Source organism: Amblyomma americanum, chromosome 3 (assembly GCF_052857255.1).
Source record: "Amblyomma americanum isolate KBUSLIRL-KWMA chromosome 3, ASM5285725v1, whole genome shotgun sequence".
NCBI lineage: Eukaryota > Metazoa > Arthropoda > Arachnida > Ixodida > Ixodidae > Amblyomma > Amblyomma americanum.
In genome coordinates this window covers 175,359,251-175,381,767 of record NC_135499.1, presented here as the reverse complement: position 1 = coordinate 175,381,767, position 22,517 = coordinate 175,359,251, and the positions used below count along the sequence as shown (strand labels likewise).

General features: G+C 46.7%; 2 protein-coding genes and 1 non-coding gene across 6 annotated transcripts in view; 2 read left to right on the top strand and 1 right to left on the bottom strand.

The window, feature by feature from the left end:
• Positions 1-22,517, top strand: part of LOC144125479 (sodium-coupled monocarboxylate transporter 2-like) — a 53,133-nt gene that overhangs the window by 25,289 nt on the left and 5,327 nt on the right. The window lies entirely within an intron of this gene.
• LOC144123489 (uncharacterized) lies at positions 453-20,902 on the bottom strand. 3 transcript variants are annotated; one of them, XM_077656306.1, is made up of 12 exons: positions 20,830-20,902; positions 17,057-17,133; positions 16,886-16,931; positions 15,632-15,717; positions 14,665-14,754; positions 12,008-12,079; positions 10,414-10,470; positions 5,172-5,225; positions 4,520-4,546; positions 4,001-4,021; positions 3,418-3,471; positions 506-1,106 (listed from the first exon to the last, which is right to left on the bottom strand). In XM_077656306.1, the coding sequence occupies exons 2-12, from the start codon at positions 17,108-17,110 to the stop codon at positions 1,026-1,028; spliced, it is 642 nt and encodes a 213-aa protein (XP_077512432.1). In that variant the 5' UTR covers positions 17,111-17,133; positions 20,830-20,902; the 3' UTR covers positions 506-1,025. The 3 variants fall into 3 exon arrangements, with proteins under 3 accessions (XP_077512434.1, XP_077512432.1, XP_077512433.1); XM_077656307.1 differs by lacking the exons at positions 4,001-4,021; positions 10,414-10,470; positions 12,008-12,079; ... (3 more) ...; positions 17,057-17,133; positions 20,830-20,902 and adding an exon at positions 9,081-9,479; XM_077656308.1 differs by lacking the exons at positions 4,001-4,021; positions 4,520-4,546; positions 10,414-10,470; ... (4 more) ...; positions 17,057-17,133; positions 20,830-20,902 and adding an exon at positions 9,081-9,981 and having other exon boundaries at positions 453-1,106.
• TRNAL-AAG (transfer RNA leucine (anticodon AAG)) lies at positions 16,708-16,789 on the top strand. Its single transcript has one exon. It is a non-coding gene; the product is annotated as a tRNA-Leu (tRNA).

Below are 22,517 nucleotides of genomic sequence, written 5' to 3'. Positions count from 1 at the left end.
CGCAGATGTGGTTTTCCCTCGATCTTGATCTCGATCACAATCTTCCTTTTAATCACTGATTTCGACAAGTCCACATCGGCTTTATCGTGTTGCGTATGCTACCAGCATGAAGCCAGGTAGTGCTAAGATTTTCGCGCCACTTGAGGGCGCAGCCAAGGCAAGCACAAGCATGAATTTTGTCGACGACGGAGCCGAAGGAAAGATGGGGCAAAAAGGCTGCGATGCATCTCCGTCGCTGGGCAACCATCGATCATGCGCAGAGTGGGCTCATCTGGAAGCTCTTATAAAAAACCGCTCCCCGGGTAGCAAACTAGAAACTGGACAGGAGATGCGCTCAAGACCAGTCCATTCCACCATTCCAAAAAACGGTATGAAACAGTTTCGTCATGCGACGCATGGCATATTTTTTTCTCTAGCTTTCCATAGCGACTGAACCACGCCGCACATATTTTAATTCAGATCAACTTTATTTCGCCGGATTCAGTCAGAAAAACATACACGGGAATCAGCTGGGCACTTAGCCTACTGGGCAGAACTTGAGCCGATAAGCAACGAGACAAACTCCGAACAAAACCTTTCCGACGAAAATTATACAATAGTTACATAAAAAAATAAAAAAAGATGAAATCGAAATGCATTAAAAGCAAAGTTAGTGTAAAATGGGGTCGCATACTGGCAGAAATCATACAATAGTATGCGCGCATAATGAAAAAGGTAAATGTGAACTGCACATAAAGTAACATTGATTTACAATGGGGTCTTATACTGGTCACATCGGTAGAACTTTTTTTTTAGATCGGCAAGATATTCCTGGAAACCTTACTATCTCATCCCCGCTATTTTCTCTCTCTCTTTTTAATCCCGTAATGTAGCCTCAACACGTCTATCTAGTTTCAAGTAAGTCTGAGATAAACCTGAAGCAACGCATGTGTCGAAATTGGGCGAGCACAGAAATGCAGGAGCAAGAATCACGTTAGGTACATGGCTCCCAACCCTCGCCACCGTCCGAGCCGACCACCCTCCGTTTATTGGTTGGAACCGGAACCGGGCAAGGGCAACGAGCTCATCTTGGCCGCATACACGCTGAGCCGCTTCACGACAAAAGCCTGGAAAAGGAGAGTATATCAGCAGAGCCAGGATACGATGACATAAGTTTCATAAAATAGTCAGCGGTTGTACAGTCTAAATTTGCTTGCTAGCTACCTGCAGCATAATCCTCGTGGACATACGCGCCCAAGCGGGTTGTACATGTGGAGTTGTGCTGTTAATGTTACGCGGAGTTTAACGACCCGCAGCGACACATACGGGCTGTGAAGGACGCGACGCCGTAGTGTAGTAGACTGCGGATTATTTTATAACACCTGCAGTTTTTAACGCGCGCTGAGGACATCGCACAGGATTTTAGTGCATTTCGCCCCGTCAAAATGCGGCCGCTGCATCCGGGATTCGAACCCGCGACATTCCACACCGCAATTCGAAAGTCAAAGCAACAGAGCCACTGAGGCGGGTAGAGATGCAGGTATACAGGAGGAGTGGGATTGAATTGCGCCTTGGTGAAGGAGTCGCGTTGTATAGAAAAGCACCTCCTTGGCTAACACTGCAGTAAATTGCAGGCGCTATACTCAAACTATACTTAATGTCACCTTGTGACTTCTTAGCATGCAGTGTGAACCGTGTCCGTTGTTCGAACGCATAGTAGCTTCCCTAGCTTCCAATTGTGGTTTTGTATGAATTATTTTATTAGCAACCTCACTATAAATCATCGCTTGACTAACAGCCCTACTTTCGAGTGCATCGCAAGTTGTTCAGCCTAGAGATCTGTGGTAGATTTTTAGGGTCCTTCATTTTCGAATTTTATTTTTCTTCGCAATGGACGAGGAGGGGGGGGGGGGGGGGGGCGGCGATGAAAAAATCAGGTGATATCTGTTAAGCTTAAATCGGATACGAATTCGGGTACAATTTCACTTCGCTTTAATACCTTAAAGACCCTCCTTAAATTCGGATACGGGTTTCGGGGTGTACAATTTCACTTCGCTCTAATATCTTAAAGATCCTCATTAGTACTTTGGCGTTCGGCTGCTGGGTTCAATCCGGGTCCCGGCATCCGTACTTTGATGGAGAAAAATACAAAAGCAGCTGGTTGAAAAATTCCAGATGCTCAAAATTACTCCGCAGCACTCCACTGCGGCGTCCCTCACGTGACTTTTGACGCTAAACCCTACAGTTTTCCACTTACAACTTTTTTTACGTTCCTGTAGCGCTAGCTTTTGTGCGGGACATAGAATACTTTCTTATGTTCATAACTTTATGAAAACACGGAAATGGCAGGTTGCATTACAACAGAATTCGGTTTAAGCCAGTTTTTAAGAAATATTCTAGGAGTGTAAAAATCGGTAACCATGGGCCCTATATAAATTCTTGTGAGAATCACTGAACGCCTGGCAAAGGAGCATTACTCTGCAGGAATTCGGGACAGCGTCCAGTCAGTGCCGCTAAGCACGTTCTGTTCTATCACGTTCTGTTCTGCCACCACTCGGTCATTCTCTTTTGTTCTTACGTCACCGATGATGTCAACACGCTATTTTTGAGTATTAAAAGCGATGCGCCACATGGAGGTAGCCAAGGGCTTGTCCAGAATGCCTGGTAATGGAAGTGACATTGGACCTACAGAACTCCGGTTTCTAATCCGCATGTTCAATTTTGGTTTATGGGGCTTTAACGTCCCAAAGCGACTCAGGCCATGAGAGACGCCGTAGTGAAGGGCTTCGGAAATTTCGACCACCTGGGGTTCTTTAACGTGCACTGACATCGCACAGCACACGGGCTTATAGAATTTCGCCTCCATCGAAATTCGACCGCCGCGGCCGGGATCGAGCCCGCGTCTTTCGGGCCAGCAGCCAAGCGCCCTAACCACTCAGCCGCCGCGGCGGCTGCATGTTCAATTTTAGAAGGTAAAGAGACATAACAGTTAAGCTTAGTGCGACCAATAAGTTACAAGGCTATACTGGAAAGAAACAAAGTTCCCACTTGGGAACTTTTAGGTTTTCCTAGATCAGTTCAAGTGGCGTTCCCGCGGATAAGAATACAACCAGAAGCAATATTGTCCTTTTATAATTATTACGAAGAAGAAATAATGCCTGGTACATGGACTTCAAGTTTTATTGGAAGAAATATTTGTGAATTTTGAAAGATACCCTGCGCGCAGAAGTAACCTACTAGTAGACTCAAATTTTTTAGCGATACTCTTGACTAAAAAGACAAAGAAAAGAAGAAACTTGAAGTCTGTATCTATACGGACAGCTCATAGAAAACAAATACATGACATACATGCAGTAACTGCTAGACACTGAAATCATAGAACTATTACCGACTCGTGTAGCCAATAAACTGATTTATTTTTGATGGGAAGGTACTTACATCAATGACGACGTTGCAGATGAACAGGCCGCAGGACAGGTACATAATAACATCCTGCAAGTTTTAGAAGGAGCTTGTTAAACGTGTGATAAGCGAAGTGCTGTTTGTGACCACCACATTACTCGTAAGCACACCGCCGTGTCGAAGCATTCGGTAAACTGCAGATTACATTTCTCGCAGAATGTACTAAACTGGGATCAAAAAATGCCAATCAGATAGTGTGACAGAACATCACTTAGATGGGGATGAGTCATGGTTCAAACAATAATATATGTTGATTTGTACAACAGCAATTTGTAGCATAAGCGTGGTACTTGGCCGCGCCTAAAAGAAGTACAGCGCTCTTTTTTAACATTCAGAGAAATCCAGTGACTAGATAGATTTAGCACAGCGCGAGCCGCGGTCCGCTGCCTGCCGTGATCCGCTTACGCGGGGAACCTACAGCGCCTGCGCAGTAGCACGTGCGTGCCCCTATGGACGCCATCTGCGCATGCGCAGTCGGCACCTCGCAGAACCCGATCGAGGTAGCGAAACGCAAATAGCGTTGTGTTCAATCTCTATACATTCATCGAAACGAGCTTACCGGGTCCAACTTTATGACATGCTGTCGCGACGGAGAAAGGAGAGAGAGAGAGAGAGAGAGAGAGAGAGAGAGAGAGAGAGAGAGAGAGAGAAAGAGGAGGGGAGAGAATAAAGAGCGCAAGGTAAGTCCCTTGTGTAGGCGTCCCAAAAGGCATGACAGCTTGTGACAGCCAAGCGTTTGTCACAAGAGTACTCCACGAGCTGACTCGGACGTAAAAATCTTTTTGCGCCATCAAATCCGAACATAATGTGCATTCAAATAAATACAATTTAGAATTCTGGAATCGAACCAGAATCGAACAAAAAAATCTTAGATTCGTATACGATTCGCGCGGTTCTCTTCGTTACGCCCGAGCTGGACATTATAGATTATAAAGAGCCTACATCTATTCCCGCTTTTTTTTTTTTTCGTCTCTCCATTTCCGGAAATTTCGTCTTTCACTCACTTCGACGTAAAATGCTCCTAACACAGCGCTCTTTGTCTACTAAGCGGAAATAAATACATAAATATAATACTTACTTCCTCCCCATTTTCGTCAATGCCGTCCTGCGTAACCGGTGAAAGAGATATCAGCCTACAGGTAATTTGACCACGCATGCTCTATGGACGGGGGGGGGGGGGGGGGGGGGTTTGCTGTGTTGCAGTCAAGGCACCTCCGACACACAACACATGGTAGGATAACCACGTAATCCGAAACCCAAATTCAACTGCAGTGAGGTTTGACGCCTCATCAAAGATCACAGTCAATAGACACCAGTCAATAGCGTTGTACCGATATAAGGAGTTGCTTACACCTCAAGACAAATAAATAAATAAAAATGAGTGTAACAGACAAGGAAAAAATTCAAAAGAAATAACGAGTAAGGAGATCAACACAGCTCTAGCTCGTTTTCACAGACAGTGGTGCCGGAGCTGTAATATATAACTACTGACTTTGCTTCCCACACACTTTCATTCATCGGTCGAATTCTACCTGAAATCACTGGATGCGATCAGAGTGGGAGACTTCAGCGCAGGTTCCTTACAGCATGTGACCCTCCCTTCGACAAAGACACAAGCGACAAACGAGGTGCTTAGTCATGCCACGTTAGCGTAGGTCATTTGTGCTCAAGACATATGACGTCGTAAGACGCTCGCATATGAGATGCATTGCTGACGTTATCACGCTTACTAGTTGTCGGCGCATCACCATGCTGTTCAAGGCAACGGTCCTGTTGCTGGCGAGCTGCACAGGAACGAGCAAAGAAATTTTATCACCGAAATCATCGTCATCATCAGCAGCCTGAGTAAAACCACTGCAAGGCAAAGGTCTCTCCCATATCCTTTCATTTAAGCCGCTCCTGTGCCAGCTGTGGCTTATCCCCGCAAACTTCTTAATTTGATTTTCCCACCTAACATTCTGCCAACCCCTACTACGCTTTCCTTCTCGTGGAGTTCAGTCCATTACCCGTAACGACCGCCGGATCACCGGTAATCAATTACTTCTTTGCAAAAAAGGCTACAGGGGCGAAGCGTCCGTGACGATGTGATTGCGACAAATAGTTCGGCCGCGCACGAAGGTGCGCATGATTACCTGACGTGTTGCGCTTTCCGCGGTATTCGTTGCTGGTGTAGCTGGCCTCATCTATGAATGCTTCTTGCAATACGTCGTGCCTAGCTAATTCGTTGTAATAAAAGAAAACGCCTTTTCCTTGAACTGTTAGAAACAGAGCAAAGATGGCGTGGGCGCTGGCTACCAATTAATTCATTTCGCTTCAAAGGAACACATTTTATAGGTAGAAGCATCGCCCATGCACATCACACGATCAAGCAATAAACTTTTATTTCACTGTGCAGTCATTGTTTACTAACAGCACATGCCACAGTCCTGCACAGTAATAAACAAGAAAATCGATATAAAGCCGGCTTATAACCTGGACTAAACAACAAGTAACCCGTAGTTATCAATGAAGAATCGTATATCTTTTCGCCAGGCTACGACAAAATAGAATAAGGAAAAAAGTGCAGACAGTGTAGACATTTAAAGCCATTCGTAGCAAAACAGTGCCAAAGATGAAAAAAAATCGATCTCAGTCAAAGCGTAATCAAGAGATATGAAAATCGCAGAAAAGACGGCACAATCACCTTTCACAAAAAAAGAGAGGAAGAAACAGCCTGCACGTGTCCGTCCAGAAATCACAGCTCTTTATCAAGGAGTGAAACCGAGAGTGTGCTGACACACTTCTCTTCTGCTTTAGCCCCCGCTTTAGAAACAAGAAAAGCTTGGATAATCTCTCGCTCCAGTTTGTCTTTGCCGTATGCAAGAAACTTGGTTTTGTTGAACAGCGGTTTACAACCACAGCTGTTACAGTATTATGCCAAGAAACCGCCGGATTTATTTTTTACCTTCAAGTTGTGTTTTTAGGCCCTGTCTTTATAGCATCTCCCGGTTTGTCTATTGTAAACACTATTGCAGGTGAGGGGAATCGTAAGGATAAGTTTGCTCCTGCATTTTGTGTACTTGGTGACGTGCTTCCCAGAGCATCACTCGTGCTTTCGGTTTCGAAGCATTGCACAGACCTTGCCAAGTTTGTACGCTGCAGAAGAAACCAAATTGATGTGGTATCTTATATATATATATAAAGGAAATGAGGGGCTCGTTTGACAAACTTATATATGAAGGGAGCTAACAGTCACCGAAACCAAGGTGCATATGGGAATGTTTAATTTTTGTTTAATGTGTAGTGCTTGTCAGTGGGATAATACTTAGAAAATCTATCGCTTAAAGAAAATTACTTATAAAGCAGCAGAAAAGACAACCATGCCACCGGTGGTATCCGAATCCACGACCTCCGAATATCGCGTCCGGTGCTCTACCAACAGAGCTACGGCGACGGCTGTCCAATCTGCTGCTCTCGTAGGTATTTATGTTTATTGGGTGTAAGCAAGCCTTGAGAATGTTCACCAGCGCCACCCTCGTCCATAGCGGCGGACGTAGCACGTCCTGTATTACCGCGAGTGTGACGTGGAACGTCATCTAACGGCGAGGGCGGAAACTGTGCGAGAGCCCACTTATGCTACATATGGCATCAAGACTGCCAGAACCGAGACCCTCGTTAAACTTTTAGCAGACAATTAAAGGAAAATGAGGGGCTCGTTTGACAAACTTATTAGGGAGTCAACAGTCACCGAAACCAGGGTGCATAGGGGAATGTTTAAGTTTTTTTATGTGTTGTGCTTAACAGTGGGATAATACTTAAAAAAAAGGCTTGTTGGTCACCTTCTAAGATAAGGCGCACACTCCCTACCTCCTGCGTCTGCGTGAACCACACGGAAGTATCAAGCTCGGTGTGGCCAGCGCGCGAGAGAACAAGGCATGCCTGCTCATTGGCTACTGGATCCGTAGATCGCGATCCTGGACCAGGACGTCGGTGCCGAAAGCTCGGCTGCTGCCCTTGGTCGAATATAGCAGGCAGCCTTTCTTGTATCATGGCTGTTTTGTCTTTTCTGGGGCGAACGCGATATACACCGAGCCTGCAGGCCAGCCGGCTAGCCTGTATCTCGTCCGCCAGCGTCATAAAAATGAGCGAAATATTGTTCTTGACGTAAATAATAGACTCTGGGATAGAGAAGTGCGAAAAATTGATCATTTTTGAGGATTGTTCAACAGTACCGAGTTGCTGGTAGAAGTATAAAAACTGCAATACAAGCAAATTTTTTGTCACAACTGCCTTGCAGTTGCCACTAGCTGCCCCGCCGTTGCGGTCCGGCTCGCGCTCCTACAGGCTGTAGGCCTAGCGACGACCACGGCAGCCAGACAGCAGCGCAGGTCGTTGCCCGGCGCGCCCGCGTTCAGCGCAGTTGCCGAAAGCTCGCTACCTGGGTAGGCATGGTTTGTCGTCGCTCGAGTACAGCAGGCAGTCTTTCTGATAACATTGTTATTTTGTCTTTTCTGGTGCGAACTTAGGTAGCCAAGCAGCGCTCAGGCAACGGCGTGCGGTGGCGAAGTGTTACACCGGCTGCGGGCGGGGCTTGAGTCTAGCGGCGCATAGATGCTTGCCGCTCCGTGTGTCCTTGCTTGTATTTGGCGGCACTTCGCAAGCGGCGGCCGGTGTGGCCCACCGGCCAAGTTTTCATGCATGTGGCAGCCCAACAACAGACTCCGTCCTAGCAGGCGACGGTGCAACTCGGGAAGATCGACGCTTTTTTAATAACCTGGCGTGACGTCATTTTGACGCCACATCCGAGTCCATATGGTGCAATGACCTCGGTCAACCGCGCAAAGCCGCCATGTTGTGTTGACGACAGAAGCCTCCTATTGACTGCTTAAGATGACGTTTGCTGTACAGTTGAGGAGGAACGCGCTGGGAAACCAAAATTTAGTTTTTTCGCTATTCAGTCAACTCGGACGATGAAACGAACCGAAGTATAGTATAGAATGAAGGGTCAGAATTCCAAATGCACACGTGATTCAAAATTTTTTGGAAAACATTTCCCGACCCCTTTAATTATCTTGCGCGAGTAGCACGTGAGGTTGGCACCGAGCTGTTCGCTTGTTAGCCAGTTTGACACGATTAAGAACACTGCGGATCTGGCCGGGGCGAATGGCTCCATAAGCCTGTATAGGTGTCGCCTTTTCAGAAATAAAGAGAGACTGTAGTCCGAGAAGATGGTCCCTGGCATGCGTATGCGATATTTCGACTGCAAACTGATTGCTTCTTTGAAGAGACCGTGCCTGAAAGCTAGCGTGCCTAGTTGTCCAGGTGAGGTTAGCTTAGTTATCGCAGTGTGTTTAACACTGATTGAATCGGCAGCTGTACCTTTGTTCTTTCGCCTAACAGGCTGCCAATCGTCCTCTTCAGAATGGTCATTATCAGCGAAGTGATCGATTCTGCCCAGTGTGGTGACCATGGGCGCCGAGACAGAGCTCTGCGACCGAAAATGCTCATCCGTGTAGCGAGCATTTATAGCTGTCTGAAGCGGTCAAGCTTCACGCCACGTCGTTTGTTCGCAAAGGTAGCCTTTTCTTGAGTTCAACGGAAAGCGCCTCACCCTAGGTTGCTTGGCAAATTTCGAAAATGAAAAAAATGCAAGATCCTACCTGACAAGGGTTAGTTCCAGGCACGTTTTCCGTGGAAAGAACAGAGAAAGGATTGTAGACGGGTATCGCCGCAGCCACAAGGCTGGAATCATCATCCGTCATGCTTGCGTCGGCGTCAAGCACAGCGATAGATTGCGCCGCGTTATCTCTGCCGCTGCGGAGTGATGTTGCCGCGGCGTCTTGCCGAGACTGCCCGGGAGCCATGTTGGCGGCATCGGCGGTAGGCGTATCCGATGTATCGGAATGGTTTCCTGGGGTAGTCTTCAACGCGGAAGCATTGAAACCGTTGTCCACAGGTGGCGAGGAACATGATGGTGGTGTTCCATTCATTTTTGGAAGCCTAGCCCAAAAACGTTGGGGCCAGAAAGTTTCAAACAGTTGCAGCGATGCGAGCGTGCGTCTTGGTCGGTGGATGGATGGATAAGGCTGAACCCTTTAAGCCGGGCGGTGGCTCAAGCCACCTAGCCATCACCTAGCCTAGTCGAGACGGCTGCTTGCAGCGCCCCCCTGCGCTATCTATTTGCCGTCTTCTTATTATTGGGCGACAGCCCGTGGAAATACGGAAAAACCTGGCTGTTCGCTTCGTTCTTCGCTTTTCTGTCTCTGTTGTTTTGTAGAGCAATCTTTCACAAATGCTGGAAATAAATGTACTTGGATAACCAGCACTAATTAGGCGAGCTACTTCATCGAAGCTTTGATTTCGATGACCAAGTGAAAACGATGAAAAGTAACGCAGCAGTAATCGATTACTGTTCTGTAATTATTCAGTTACTTTTCTGGGGTGGTAATTGACCGCAGTAATCAGTTAAGCTTCAGATGGAGTGATTCTATTTGCAATCCCACCGGTGGCGTGTGGTTGTCTCTTTTTTTGCTTTTATTATTCTCCCATTGATGAAAAACTGAAATTAAAAAATAAAAAGTCATTCTCCTATGTTCCTTGATTTCGGTGCCTGTTGGCTTCCGTCATGCATATGCCATAACGAGCACCTCTTTTCCCTTCACTTGTATGCTTAATTACCACCAACAACAGTTAGATGGTCTAATAACGTTAGAATTCGACCGTAACATAAACAAACCACTGGCACCAAAATCTGTCCGGATTTTTCTAACCAACATACCTAGTGTGTAACCTTTGACGACTAAGCCTCAGTGCCGCAAGCTCGAAGTTTTCTTTTATGGAAACGCTTGAACGTGGATCAGAAGTGACTGTAGTAATTAAATTATGCGTACGATAAAATGAAACTGCAACGCGTCGTGCATCAATGCACGCATTATTCTAAGCGGAGCTCCGATGTCCAGGACGCATGATTCAGCAGACAAAAAGAAAGACTACCTGAGCGGCGGCGGAGGCAGCGGCGAGCACCTGGTGTGAGCGCAGCTGAGAGCGTAGCTGAAAGAGAGAGGAAGCTTTAATGCCAGAAAAACTTAAATGTCGCTCAATCGCGGATTCCACCACAAGAATCATGTGGAGGGACATAACTATAGGTACGATTTCTAGCAACTTTTTTGTGGGAGACATATTCTGTGGATTTTGCAGACACACGAAGGCGTGTCTCTAGGAAGAGAAAGCATTTCATAATAAGCTTACCTGTAAAGTGTAACAACCTGTCTAATCCGATTTTTCTTACACTTACCATGCATCAGTATAGAGAAGGTTAGGTTTGGTTTATGGGGTTTTAACGTCCTAAAGCAACTCAAGCTATGAGGGACGCCGTAGTGAGGGCCTCCTCAAATTTCGACCACCTGGGGTTCTTTCACGTGCGCAGACATTGCACAGTACACGAGTCTCTAGAATTTCAAATTCGTTTTTGAAAACTGGTTCATGGGGAAAGTAAATGGCCCCGCGCCGTAAGGGAAGGGATAAAGGAGGGAGTGAAAGAAAAAAGGAAGAAAGAGGTGCCCTAGTGGAGGTCTCCGGATTAATTTCGACCAACTGGGGTTCTTCAACGTGCGCAGACATCGCACAGCACACGGGCACCTTAGCGTTTCGCCTCCATCGAAACGCTGCCGCCGCGGTCGGGTTCGAACCCGGGAACTCCGGATCAGTAGCCGAGCGCCTTAACCACTGAACCACCGCGGCGGGTATCGCCTTCATCGAAATGCGACCGAAGATTAGTTCATGCAAATAAATCTTTTAGGTTGATAGCGGCCGCCTTGCAAGATATATACTCCCCGTCTGTCTGAACGTTTGGGGCCATTAACTGACGTACACGAAAAGATACCGCGTCTTAAAACTTTATATATACTTTGATTCACAATGTTTACAGTTAAAAAATATCGCAGCTTAATGGTATTAAAGCTTGGAACGTCGTGCCGGTTAATGTAATACAGACATTAGGCTTTCCTGATATAAGTAAGCGGTGCTTTCATGTGTGCTCTATTACGTATGTACTCATTGCTGATACATGTACGCGTTTCAACGTTCTGATATTCGTATTTCTTTGACTCTGGTCTATTTTATTTTTTCCTGTTGACCGCATTTAAGGTCACCTCTTCTTTGTGTGTGTGCGTGTGTGTGTGTGCGTGTGTGCGTGTGCGTGTGCGCGTGCGCGCGCGCGCGCGCGTGTGTGTGTGTGTGTGTGTGTGTGTGTGTGTGTGTGTGTGTGTGTGTGTGTGTGTGTGTGTGTGTGTGTGTGTGTGTGTGTGTGTGTGTGTGTGTGTGTGTGTGTGTGTGTGTGTGTGTGTGTGTGTGTGTGCGTGCGCGCGCGCGCGCGCAGAGAAGCTACATTTGTTTTTCTGCATTTGGCCTTTCTGACTGATTTTCCTTACACCTCAAACCCCGGCCACACATCTGTCACCCTAAGCAGTGTTGGGCAATTAGTGCAAAAATATGAATAAATATGTAATCACAGAACTGAACTTAATAGAACCAAGGATCTAAGCGCTCACGGCAACGTGGCGCAGTGTGTCGCCGTCGTCGCGCTTACCGATGGGCCCGGTGCGCGTGCCTGCGTTGCGACGCCCGGCCTCTCGTACTTGACTTCGATCACGCCGCGAAGCTGCAACGTCGAGGCACGCTAACGTCAGTCGCGACGGCGTTGTCATTCACAGTCAGCAGTGGGAAAACAAGAATAGTGCACCCTCACATATATAGTCAGAATCATCGTGATACCCGTGTTACACGGGCGTTTTCAACGACAGTTCAGTTAACCGCCAGTTGAGGATTTCAACTGCCGTTGAACTCAACTGGAATCGCCAGCTGTTACACGAGCACTTCGCGTTCAGTTCAGTTAGCACTCTAACCACATGACCTCGCATCTAGAGCGAAGTTTAAATAAGAAAAAAGCAGTGTGTGCATTTTTTTTCTTGTTGTAAATGATCGTAGTGTATATATTCTTTACTATAGTGACAATTATTTTTGTGTAGTTTTTGCTTTGCGGTAGAAATTTACGGGTTCGAAGCACACTGAGCCAAGACAATCCAGTAAGAGGGCAAGTTTTTCGGTCCCTAGGTCGCCATCTTGTCAGTTGGCCGTTCAACTGGGACCCCCGATCTCAGTCGAACTCAACTGCCGTTGAGATTTCAACGGCAGTTAGCACTGCCGTGTAACACCGCTAACTGCCGTTCAGTTCAACTGAGAGTCAACTGAACTGCCGTTGAAAACGCCCGTGTAACAGGGGTATTATTCACCTTCGTTATGAATGCGAAAACGTTAAGATTAGCCTACCTATATAAATGTGCTCGACCAAAGTTTATTTCGCAGGAAAATGGAACAAAATAAATAATCATAGCTGTCGCTGTGATTGCTCTGTACTGCACAGTCACTATTATTTCCCTAACTTGAGTATATAGCTGCCCAGCTTCTCTCACGTCGTATGCAATCAAGAGAAAAAAGAGAGGGCGTTCTGTAGCGAGAGTTTTAGTATTCAATATTCAGTCAGAAAGTAGATTCTCAGCATGGGTATTTCGTGAAACTAAACTTAGAGACGAGAACTGCATTAGCAATTGGTGCTCCTCTAACTTCGCTGCACTACGCGATTTTTCTTGGCAATGGAGCCAAGGACACAGCGTCGAAACACGCCTTCTCTTTCAACGCAGCGAATGTATAGTTCCCGGTTGCAGTTCTTATTTTCAGCTTAAGACATCGCACATTGGTAGCACTTGTTATTTAGGACATAACTCTACCATAAATGTACATTTTCAACGTTCGAGGATCACGGAAAAAACTGTTTCTTTGATTCAAACAATTTTTAGGCGTGCTCAGTTCTAAGAAGCTTCCACGGATGGCGCCACCTGTTTCAGCGACCGAAACTGCGAAGCAAGCTGCACCTTGCGGCGCGTATTTATTGAGGCCGCACTATACTGCCTGCAATAATCTAGGCACTATAGCCGAACTATGGCGGAGTGACATAGTTGCAGAGGCTTCGCCCCTGTACCTTTCATTTGATTGCCAGAAAAATCTGTCGCCGAGCACACCTATATGACGGCCTAGCTGCGTATCTAACAGAAACGTCGCGTTGGCTTGGGTCGTTGGCCTCACCCGAGTGCATAGCTGATTATTTTTCAGCTGGCAAGCGCAGACAAGTCGTTAGTTCACATTTGTTTCCCAGAACGAGGCTAGTGAATTTCAGAGCTTGTAGCATGATTGAGCAAAAGAGAGACGTACCATGCTTCGTCGCAATACAGGCGTATCACAACATGTTTACGAAACTACATGTATATCGAATATTTATTACAATTGTGCACAAGAAGCTAGAACTACTGTCTAAATTAAGGATTTTGCTGAGATCAACTTAACGGCTATTACAATTCATCACCAAAGAAGACATACGGCAGTTGTACACAGGGATCCAGCCAGTGAACTGTAATAATGGCGGTAGACAGGATGAGTATAGTGTGCAGAGTTTCCGGACACGCGCCTCTAGCTATTAAGGCATTTACGTCACCTTTACAGACGCAGCCACACCGTTTCATAAAAACCCAATGGACTGCTCTACGAAAAGTCTGTATATCACAGAATTGTACTTCGCCACATAGAGGAAGAGCAGAAACCGCGCTTGAGTTTCATGTTTCATTGTGAACACTGAAGCGCTGGCAGACGAAGGACGCAGGGAGGACGAGACAGCGCACTCGCTTCAGTGTTCACAATGCCAAACCAACTGGCCCAGCAACGCACCCTGCTTTCATGTTTCAACCTAATATTGGCAAAAAGTTAAAGCCAATATAAGGTTCATCTAACGTGGGCGCCGTGAACTTATTGTAGACTTCGCTACGTATTTCGGATGTGAGAGGCGTAGCTGGCTTGCACATGTGTGTTGTCCTGAGCTTGGTTTTTCAATCTGACACTTGACTGCGCCGACAAGCCGCAGTACTAAAAAACGTCGCCCTGTATGAGAGAACAAGTCAGAAAACCGTGGAGCAAGAACATGCGTGACTGAAAGTTTCATTCTTTAACGCGAATCGATAGGGCTGATAAAACCAAGTCAGCAGTAGCATGGGAATAAAAGCTCTGAGACTTATTTTCGAGCTACTTTCTTCTCGGTGTGCAGGTCCTCAAGGTTGCAATGTGTTCTGCAGCTTGCGATTTCAAAGCTTCGTAGTGATTCCGTGCGTTAGTATAGGACATGCACAGAGCACATATTACCTCGGCGTTGAAGAGGCCCAGGAAGATGAGCAGAAAGAGGGGCCGCGTCTTGCAGGCGTGCATCATTATCGTCATGCCCTTCTGGCTGTCCTGCGAGGCGCGCCAAAGAGATGGCGGCGGTGGTGGTGCGCGACCGCTGTGCTGTTTCTCACGTAGTAACGACGTCAGATAATCAAACCCTTCCTTCAAGACAGGCTTCCACACTATTATAGGCGTAGAAACCCCAAGAAACAAGCCGGAAATGTTAATTTTTGAGCATCTGTCGACTTGGCTATGTCCGAAGATAACAGGCATTGGATATTGAGGCACGGTGTACGCTCATTGTTCACGCCAATATTGACGTTCATCTGAGATTTCCCTCCGAGACCGAGACTGATGAATCTCCTGGACCGGTTTGGAATTTCGGCTCCTATACGTGCCATGTGACATCATTGTGTTCAAAAATGTACCAGTCAACATATTCAAAAAGGAATCAGAAAGAAAAAGGAAAAGAGAAATTTTTATTGGGAAAACCGCACAGTCACCATTTTCATTTAAAATGTGCGTTGCGCAAATACGACCACCCTACCCCTCAAGAGGCCCCCTTCCAGAGCTGCAAATAAATCTGTCCCTGCCAGTGTAATTGTGTTCATTTTCTTTTCCTGTAACGGTTGACCAACCTTCCGCATGACCCTATAAAGATCCTAGCAAGGAAGCAGCTCCACCCGAGAACTCGCATTTCACTTCAGTGAGGGCAGGCACTAATCAGGTGATTTTTTTGCATATTTTGCATGCTCCTGGTTGGGTTTGCATACACACTGTAAACCAGTATCAAAGCAATAAAAAAGCAGCGTGCTAGAGGCATTGAGTGATTCTAGGTGCGCACTCGTAAACTCCTACGATGCCCAAGACGCCGACTGCGATGTTTCTACAGATGCGACTATAATTGCGGAATGCATGCGCACACGGTCGATTCCTGTATACTCACGGACACCAGGACGGAGAAGAGCAGAATCACGACGAATATGCTAGTCCCGAAAAAGATGACTCCATAAGTGAGAGACACCACCATTTCTGCATAAAAGGATTGGATCAAGGCGCCCAGTTAGGAAAAATCAACGAAAGGAAATTATTTTACTAAACAGTGTTTATCGCGAACAAAAATTTGCATTTCACACCAGGGGTGGATTTACGGGACACTTTTGGAGCGGTACGCCGGGGTAGCAGTTGCATTTGAAACATGCGATTCTTGCTGATGTTTAGTTTTATATGAAGTTTATTGCTCGGGCAGTGCCCCCATAAATCTGCCCCTGGCGAGACAAACAGTCGCAAGGCCACTGCGGAGCTCTTTCATAAAGAGCTGTACTCATAAAGAGCTCTACACTGCTCAGAAACTCGGCGCTATACCATTTCTTTTCCCCTCCAATTCTTCCTTTTTGATTTCGCCTTTCTAGTAATTTCTTTCCTCCTTAGTGCTATTTTTTTTTTGGAACAAGGCGCCTTCATCTATACTGAAACATGAGAGAGCATGAAACGCTGCCTGAGGCGTCTGCTCCAGTGTCAACTAACGGCTGATTTATGGGCTGCCCACCTACAGCATGGATCCTACAGAACCTTGGATCCGACCTTTTCAAACTTTCCCGCCGTTGCCCGCAAGGAACGTTGCTGAAGGCAGCTCATAGGCTGCGCAGAATGACACTTGTTGTATCTGTCGCTCTGGCTAACGCCTGACAACAGCTAAATCAGAACCCCCTCCCCTCGTCGCACAGAATAGCTCATTATCAGTGAGATTCCAACATTATGCGGCTGAATCCTTCAGCCATCATTCCGGTGCCATGCCATTGTTTGGCCTCTCGTTCTGCAATGCAACGCTGGAAGATGTTGTTTGCTTTGCTGCTACAAAAGCATTCTCAGAAGTGTTCTATTTACGTTTCGAGACACACTGAAATCCATGCGATAGTCACTGACCCTTAGTAAGACCTACAACACTCGTAAACGTCTCGAGGAAAAAAAAAAAGGCGGCGTATGATATTTCTATAGGAATACAGACTCGCTTCCTCCGTCGGTAGCGTGGCCGAGCGGTCTAAGGCGCTGGTTTAAGGCACCAGTCTCTTCGGGGGCGTGGGTTCGAATCCCACCGCTGCCAGTATTTTTTTTTTTAAGCAGGCTAGTATTTTGAGCCGGTAATCTTTTCCAGTACGAACCGGAGAACGGAAGCCTTGTAATTTTTTTTTTCCCTCACCTTCCCATTGCAGGATAGCTGCTGCGAACGCTACTGTGTTCGCGCTCTGAAAAAGAATGGGAAACGCACTATTCACGAGCTTGTCAATGGTTGGAACAGCTATTCACTTCTTGCAGAGCAAATTAAATGGCGTATAATTAAGAACATTGTATGTGTTGCTACGAAACTCACCCCACAAATCACGATCAGGCAAGTGATTCCCACTTTGGTCTCGCACGACCACATGGCGGCGGGACCACGTTTAAACTCTGCGCAAGAAAAAAAAATGCACAATTTTTTTTTTCTAAACAAACTCTCCGGTATCGTTGCTGTTGTTGCACATGTGGTACTGCAGCTTCGTGTGCACAAATAACGCCGACAAGTAAGGTTTCCGAGGCTTTTGCCTCGTACGAGGTTAGTTCTAGATGCAGCAAAAAAATATCAGCGTCAGACAGAGTGGCGATTTTGAGGCGGGAAGTAGGAGACAGGCGAGTGGATGCTCCCCCTTCTCCCCCCTCCCCCTTGGCAAGAAATGTTCACATTGAGCGGGCCAACGAGGTCGCCGCCAGCCATCGCGGCCATCTGTACGTCTCTCCTGCAACCTGCTCTAAACGACGTATTAGATGTTTTGTAATGCAATCAATTTCGAAGGAAATCACGAAAAACACCATTCTTCCGAAGAAGACAGCCCCCCCCCCCCCCCCTCAAAAAAAATGCATTGCGAAAATAGGACCACCCCTTACAAGAGTCACCAATAAATCCGCGCCCTGTATAACACACTTTTTGTCGAAGTTGTTTTCAGGCACAAGGACATATGCTCGCAGGAACGTCATCAGTGTTCAGGCGTGTGGCAAGTTGTGGCAGCGCGGTCCCGAGCAAAAGTGACTTGAATTTTGAACCCACTCAGGCGGGTCCCTTACCATGCGTGGTACGCGCGAACTTTTCCCATTCCCCCTTCCAACCCCGTGTGTCATGAAGCGTTTTATATATGTTATTTGCCTTTCCTTTCTGCATAACATTATTTAATCCACCAAGTGCAGGTGTATTAGACGTCATCCGAGAAACAACCTTACCACATACAATTAGATATAGGATTTTGAAATTTACTGCATTTCGTATCCACCTTACCAAGCAAACGATTCCTTACACAGTGAGTTTTTCAACTGTCCGCAGTACTGCGTTATGTGTACTGTTGGCTGCTTGCTGAGCAATTAAAGGTCTAGCTGGAAAGATCGACTATACTTACATCTCCCCCATCTCTTCTCCTTTCAAGAAAGAAAAAAAAATGGGAGTAGCTAGCCAGAGGAATGGAGTTGCGTGCAACTTCAACTTCAAGCCTGCACGGGATTTTGTGCCTCGATCGAGACACCCTACTCGAGACCGGCCGCGCCTCTATCTATCCCCACCGCCAGCCGTGCGCAGGAAGGCCTTCTTTACTGCCTAACAAAACTTTTCGCGATTCGACTGAATTTATAACTTCACTTTAAGAATTTGTACCAAAGCATGGGTAATGTATGTATTTCCAGATTTTTGAATGCGAACTTGGAAACAATCGACCAAGGTTTGAGGCACATTAATTTCGCACTGCGCTTAAAGGGCAGCTCAGGGGTTTTTCGAGATTACCATACTCTATGCAACTTATACAGCACGCTGTTCTCTCGTTACCCAGGTGGAGTAAATTAATCCTGAACCCTCCACTACGGCGTCCCTCATTGCCCGAGTCGCTTCAAGACATGAAACACCATACCATACCATACCATACCATACCACACCCTACCATACCATACCATACCATACCATACCATACACCAAGTTTGGCAGCCATATTACATGTCATTCCGGAGCAAATGGAATTTAAAATTCGACATTTCGATGGCCTTCATACTTCCATTACTAATCGACGTTACAAACACTCCTCTCATATTAAAACCCACTCTCGGGAGATTCAGGAACAAAATTTTTTGGCTTCTAATTAGGCCGTCTCAAGCATATTATGAAACTAATCATAGTCTCCAATCGCTACTTCAGCCATTAAACGCGCATACAAGTGTTTCATAGTGATGTTTGTGACGTCATCGCTGCGTCATGCGAGGCGTCCATTTTTCCTGGCCATGGACTGAGTTTCGGTTTGCTGTTTCCGCTGTTATGAAAGAGCTTTACTCGGTATTTTGAAAAACGGTTTGGTGTGGCGGACAGAGTGGACTCAAACGAATGTTAAGTGACTGCCAACTCAAAACGTTTGAAAGATCACTGGATTTCCGTTAGGTAGCCAACCAGAAACATACCCACGATGACCAGGCAGAGATGACAACACAGACGTAGCTAGAGTAGGCGGTGCTCTTTACGTTACTTTGCCAGATAACACGCTCACACGCATTGTCCCATTTAACATCGCATCCTACAAAGGAAAACTATTTTTAAACCTAGTGATCAACCCGCCGCGGTGGCTCAGTGGTTAGGGCGCTCGACTACTGATCCGGAGAAATATGCCGGAGCCCTCCACTACGGCACCTATTTCTCTCTTCTTTCATTCCCTCCTTCATCCCTTCCCTTACGGCGCGGTTCATGTGTCCAACGATATATGAGACAGATACTGCGCCATTTCCTTTCCCCAAAAACCAATTATTATTATTATTAACCTAGTGATCGTAGATGGAGAGAGGGAAGAAAGAAGGCCACAGCTGCACTATGCAGTTTCCCACTCTCCTCGGGGCACTTCGGAACAATGCTCTCCAGAGTATCAGATGACCCTCAAGCAAAGCTGGTAGATTACTTTGTACGTACTCAAGCAAGTGGGCTTCTATCTTTAGTCGATTATACTTCTTACGTGGAAGGAGGTTAGTGCACTCCGCGTTATTCCAATAAATGCGTGGCAGCATAGCTCCTATAACACAGTAGAAGTTTATTGTTCTTAATGATATGATTGTGCACAAACACGGCGCAGATGTCTCCAAAACCATTCATGCTGAGGTAAATGACGCGTAATAAGTTGAAAAATAGGATAGAGCCGGTCACAAAATACAACATATTTTTGTCGTCTCGTGGTTACGACAGATTTTTGTGTAGTATTACTTGTTGTCTGTTGCTTGTTGTTGCGACAGAACTGGCTCTGTCGTTACGACAGAAGACTGCAGCTCAATACTACAGAAAATCTTTTTGTTACTACAGGAATTTGTTCTCAAGTCATAAAATACTACAGGAAAATGTTTTGTGACAAGAGAAAATTTTTTTTTTCGAACGCTGCCACACTCTTAATGCGATATATACTCTAATGTGCATATCCTCCGGATGTTGGTGCAAAAACATCGCGTCTGTCAGCCAGCCACTGGCATCGACACGGCGAATACTTCGTCGCGAGTCGTTCCTTCGCGTAAACACGCAAGGCGTATCCCTGCACCAGGCGAGATGCAAGGGCAATTGCATGTGCAATTGCCGCGCAAAATAGCGCGGCTAGGTATTCACACATGCGAACCGTTTCGCGGCCGCAAGAAAGTTATATAGTTCAGACAGCGGGCGTAAACTTTTTGGCCCTAGCTGTCTCTGACCGAGCGCGAAACATGTGCATAGGCGGATTCGTGGGATCTTGGAGCTTTGTTTGCTATTATAGAACAAGAGTTTCATCTCATCTCGCTTTGGGTGAAAATCTTTCGCAGTCCGACTGGTTTACGGAACGATTCCCAGTTAGTTCCCCTCGGAACCAACTAGAAATTCAATTAATACCAATTGGAACCAACTGGAACCACCTGGGAATTGTTCCATAAGCCACTTGGACTGGGAAATATTCTCGCCATACGACATCAGACTCCACCGATTATTCTCTATAGCCCGTTTAATGCAGATATTGACTGGCAAGATCCAAATTCGGCCACCCTCTCTAGGTAGCGGGGAATCTCCTGCACGAAAAGACACGGCGGGAACAGAATGCACGATTCAGGTATCGCCGTGAACTGTGCAGTCTTGCTTACCGCTTTCACACGAAGCTTGGCTGGTCCTTAGTCCCTTCTTCTTCTACGCTTCACCATGCGCGCTGAATGCGTGTGAACGCGCGTGAAGCTATTCGCCTCGTCTTTAACGCGATTTGCGCTTACTACCCTGGGTTCGGCGGCTGGCCTATCCTGACGCTTCGTCTTCACTTGCAGTCACCAAATTTTCAGGTTCTGAAACTTTTAATCCACCCGCCGCGGTGGCTCAGTGGTTAGGGCGCTCGGCTACTGATCCGGAGTTTCCGGGTTCGAACCCGACCGCGGCGGCCGCGTTTCGATGGAGGCGAAACGCTAAGGCGCCCGTGTGCAGTGCGATGTCAGTGCACGTTAAATATCCCCATGTGGTCGAAATTATTCCGGAGCCCTCCACTACGGCCACCTCTTTCTTCTTTCACTCCCTCCTTTATCCCTTCCCTTACGGCGCGGTTCAGGTGTCTGCCGATATGTGAAACAGATACTGCGCCATTTCATTTCCCCGAAAATAAATTTTAATTTTCAGTTTTTTTAATGCGAAAAAGTTACCCATTACGAGAAAAGCTGGGGGCATGTGTGTGCACTCGCAGATCATACAGAAAATACCAGCGATGGCAAGAAATATAGGGCCGTATAACGCACACAGCAAAGCCGCGCACCACCTATTCAATATCTACGCACCACTGGCCGACCTCCATGTGGCGTCAGTATTGCTGAAATTCGTACCAAAATTGTGACGCATCCGTTAGTCGAAGAGCGTTCTGGGTGGTGTCGTACCATTCCTATTTGCACATAGCTTACATGTGCTAGTCAAGTTGGAGGATACCTTGTGACAGGGATTCGAACCGATGACATAAGCACGTTCAACTCCCATACTTCTTTCCCAGACTTTCGTATCAAAATTGTGATACAACTGTTCGTCGTAGAGCGTTTCGGATGGTGTCATACGCACGTGTGAGTGCCACCTCAAATGCAAAGGCATCTTCCATATAATACTTAAAAGAACTCAATTCCCGGTCTCACAAGCGAGTTCAGTCACCATCCACAAATCTCAAGGAGGAAACTACGATTCGGTCGTTCGATTAAAAAAAACTGAATGCATGTACAAATATTACGCGTAAACCATGCACCCAGCGACAGTAATGTTTTAGCCTTCCCCCACATATACATAAGCAGACTTAAGTGCCCCTGTCGAGTAACGTTAAGAGACCGGAAGCGGGCAGAGTGAGAACAAACGCGGGATAATGGCATCCTAGTCGAAATCAAGAGGAAGAAATGGGCTTGGGCGGGGCGTATGTAATGCGAAGGCAAGAAGAAGGCAAGCGTAGCAGGGGGAGGTAGAAAGTTAGGTGGGCGGATGAGAATAAGAAGTTTGCGGGGATACGGTGACCGCAGCTGGCAAAGGACTGGCTTAATTCGAGAGACACGGGAGAGGCCTTTGCCCTGCGGTCGGTGTAGTCAGGCTGATGATGATGATGACCAGAACCACGTGGCCGAAACGCGGCAGGAAAGTGACGTCATCCCCACTCCTGGAGCAATAGGTCGCCAGCGTCCCCACCGCCACGTACCTCTAAGTGCGACTGAGGTCTCCACTGACCCAGGGAGCCAGTTACACTTGCTCTCACTTTCGTACATCATAAGAATTGCTTAGATACCCCCGTTTTTTTTTTCTGTCTAATAACTGTGCGCAGCTAGGG

Excerpts from the sequence above, each read along its gene's own strand:
- LOC144123489 (XM_077656306.1), bottom strand. The coding sequence starts at position 17,110 with ATGTGGTCGTGCGAGACCAAAGTGGGAATCACTTGCCTGATCGTGATT. Across the intron at positions 5,226-10,413 it reads CTGCCTCCGCCGCCGCTCAG|CTCGCCAGCAACAGGACCGT; the intron begins GTAGTCTTTCTT and ends GTTCCTGTGCAG. Across the intron at positions 4,022-4,519 it reads TTGACGAAAATGGGGAGGAA|CATGTCATAAAGTTGGACCC; the intron begins GTAAGTATTATA and ends CCGTCGCGACAG.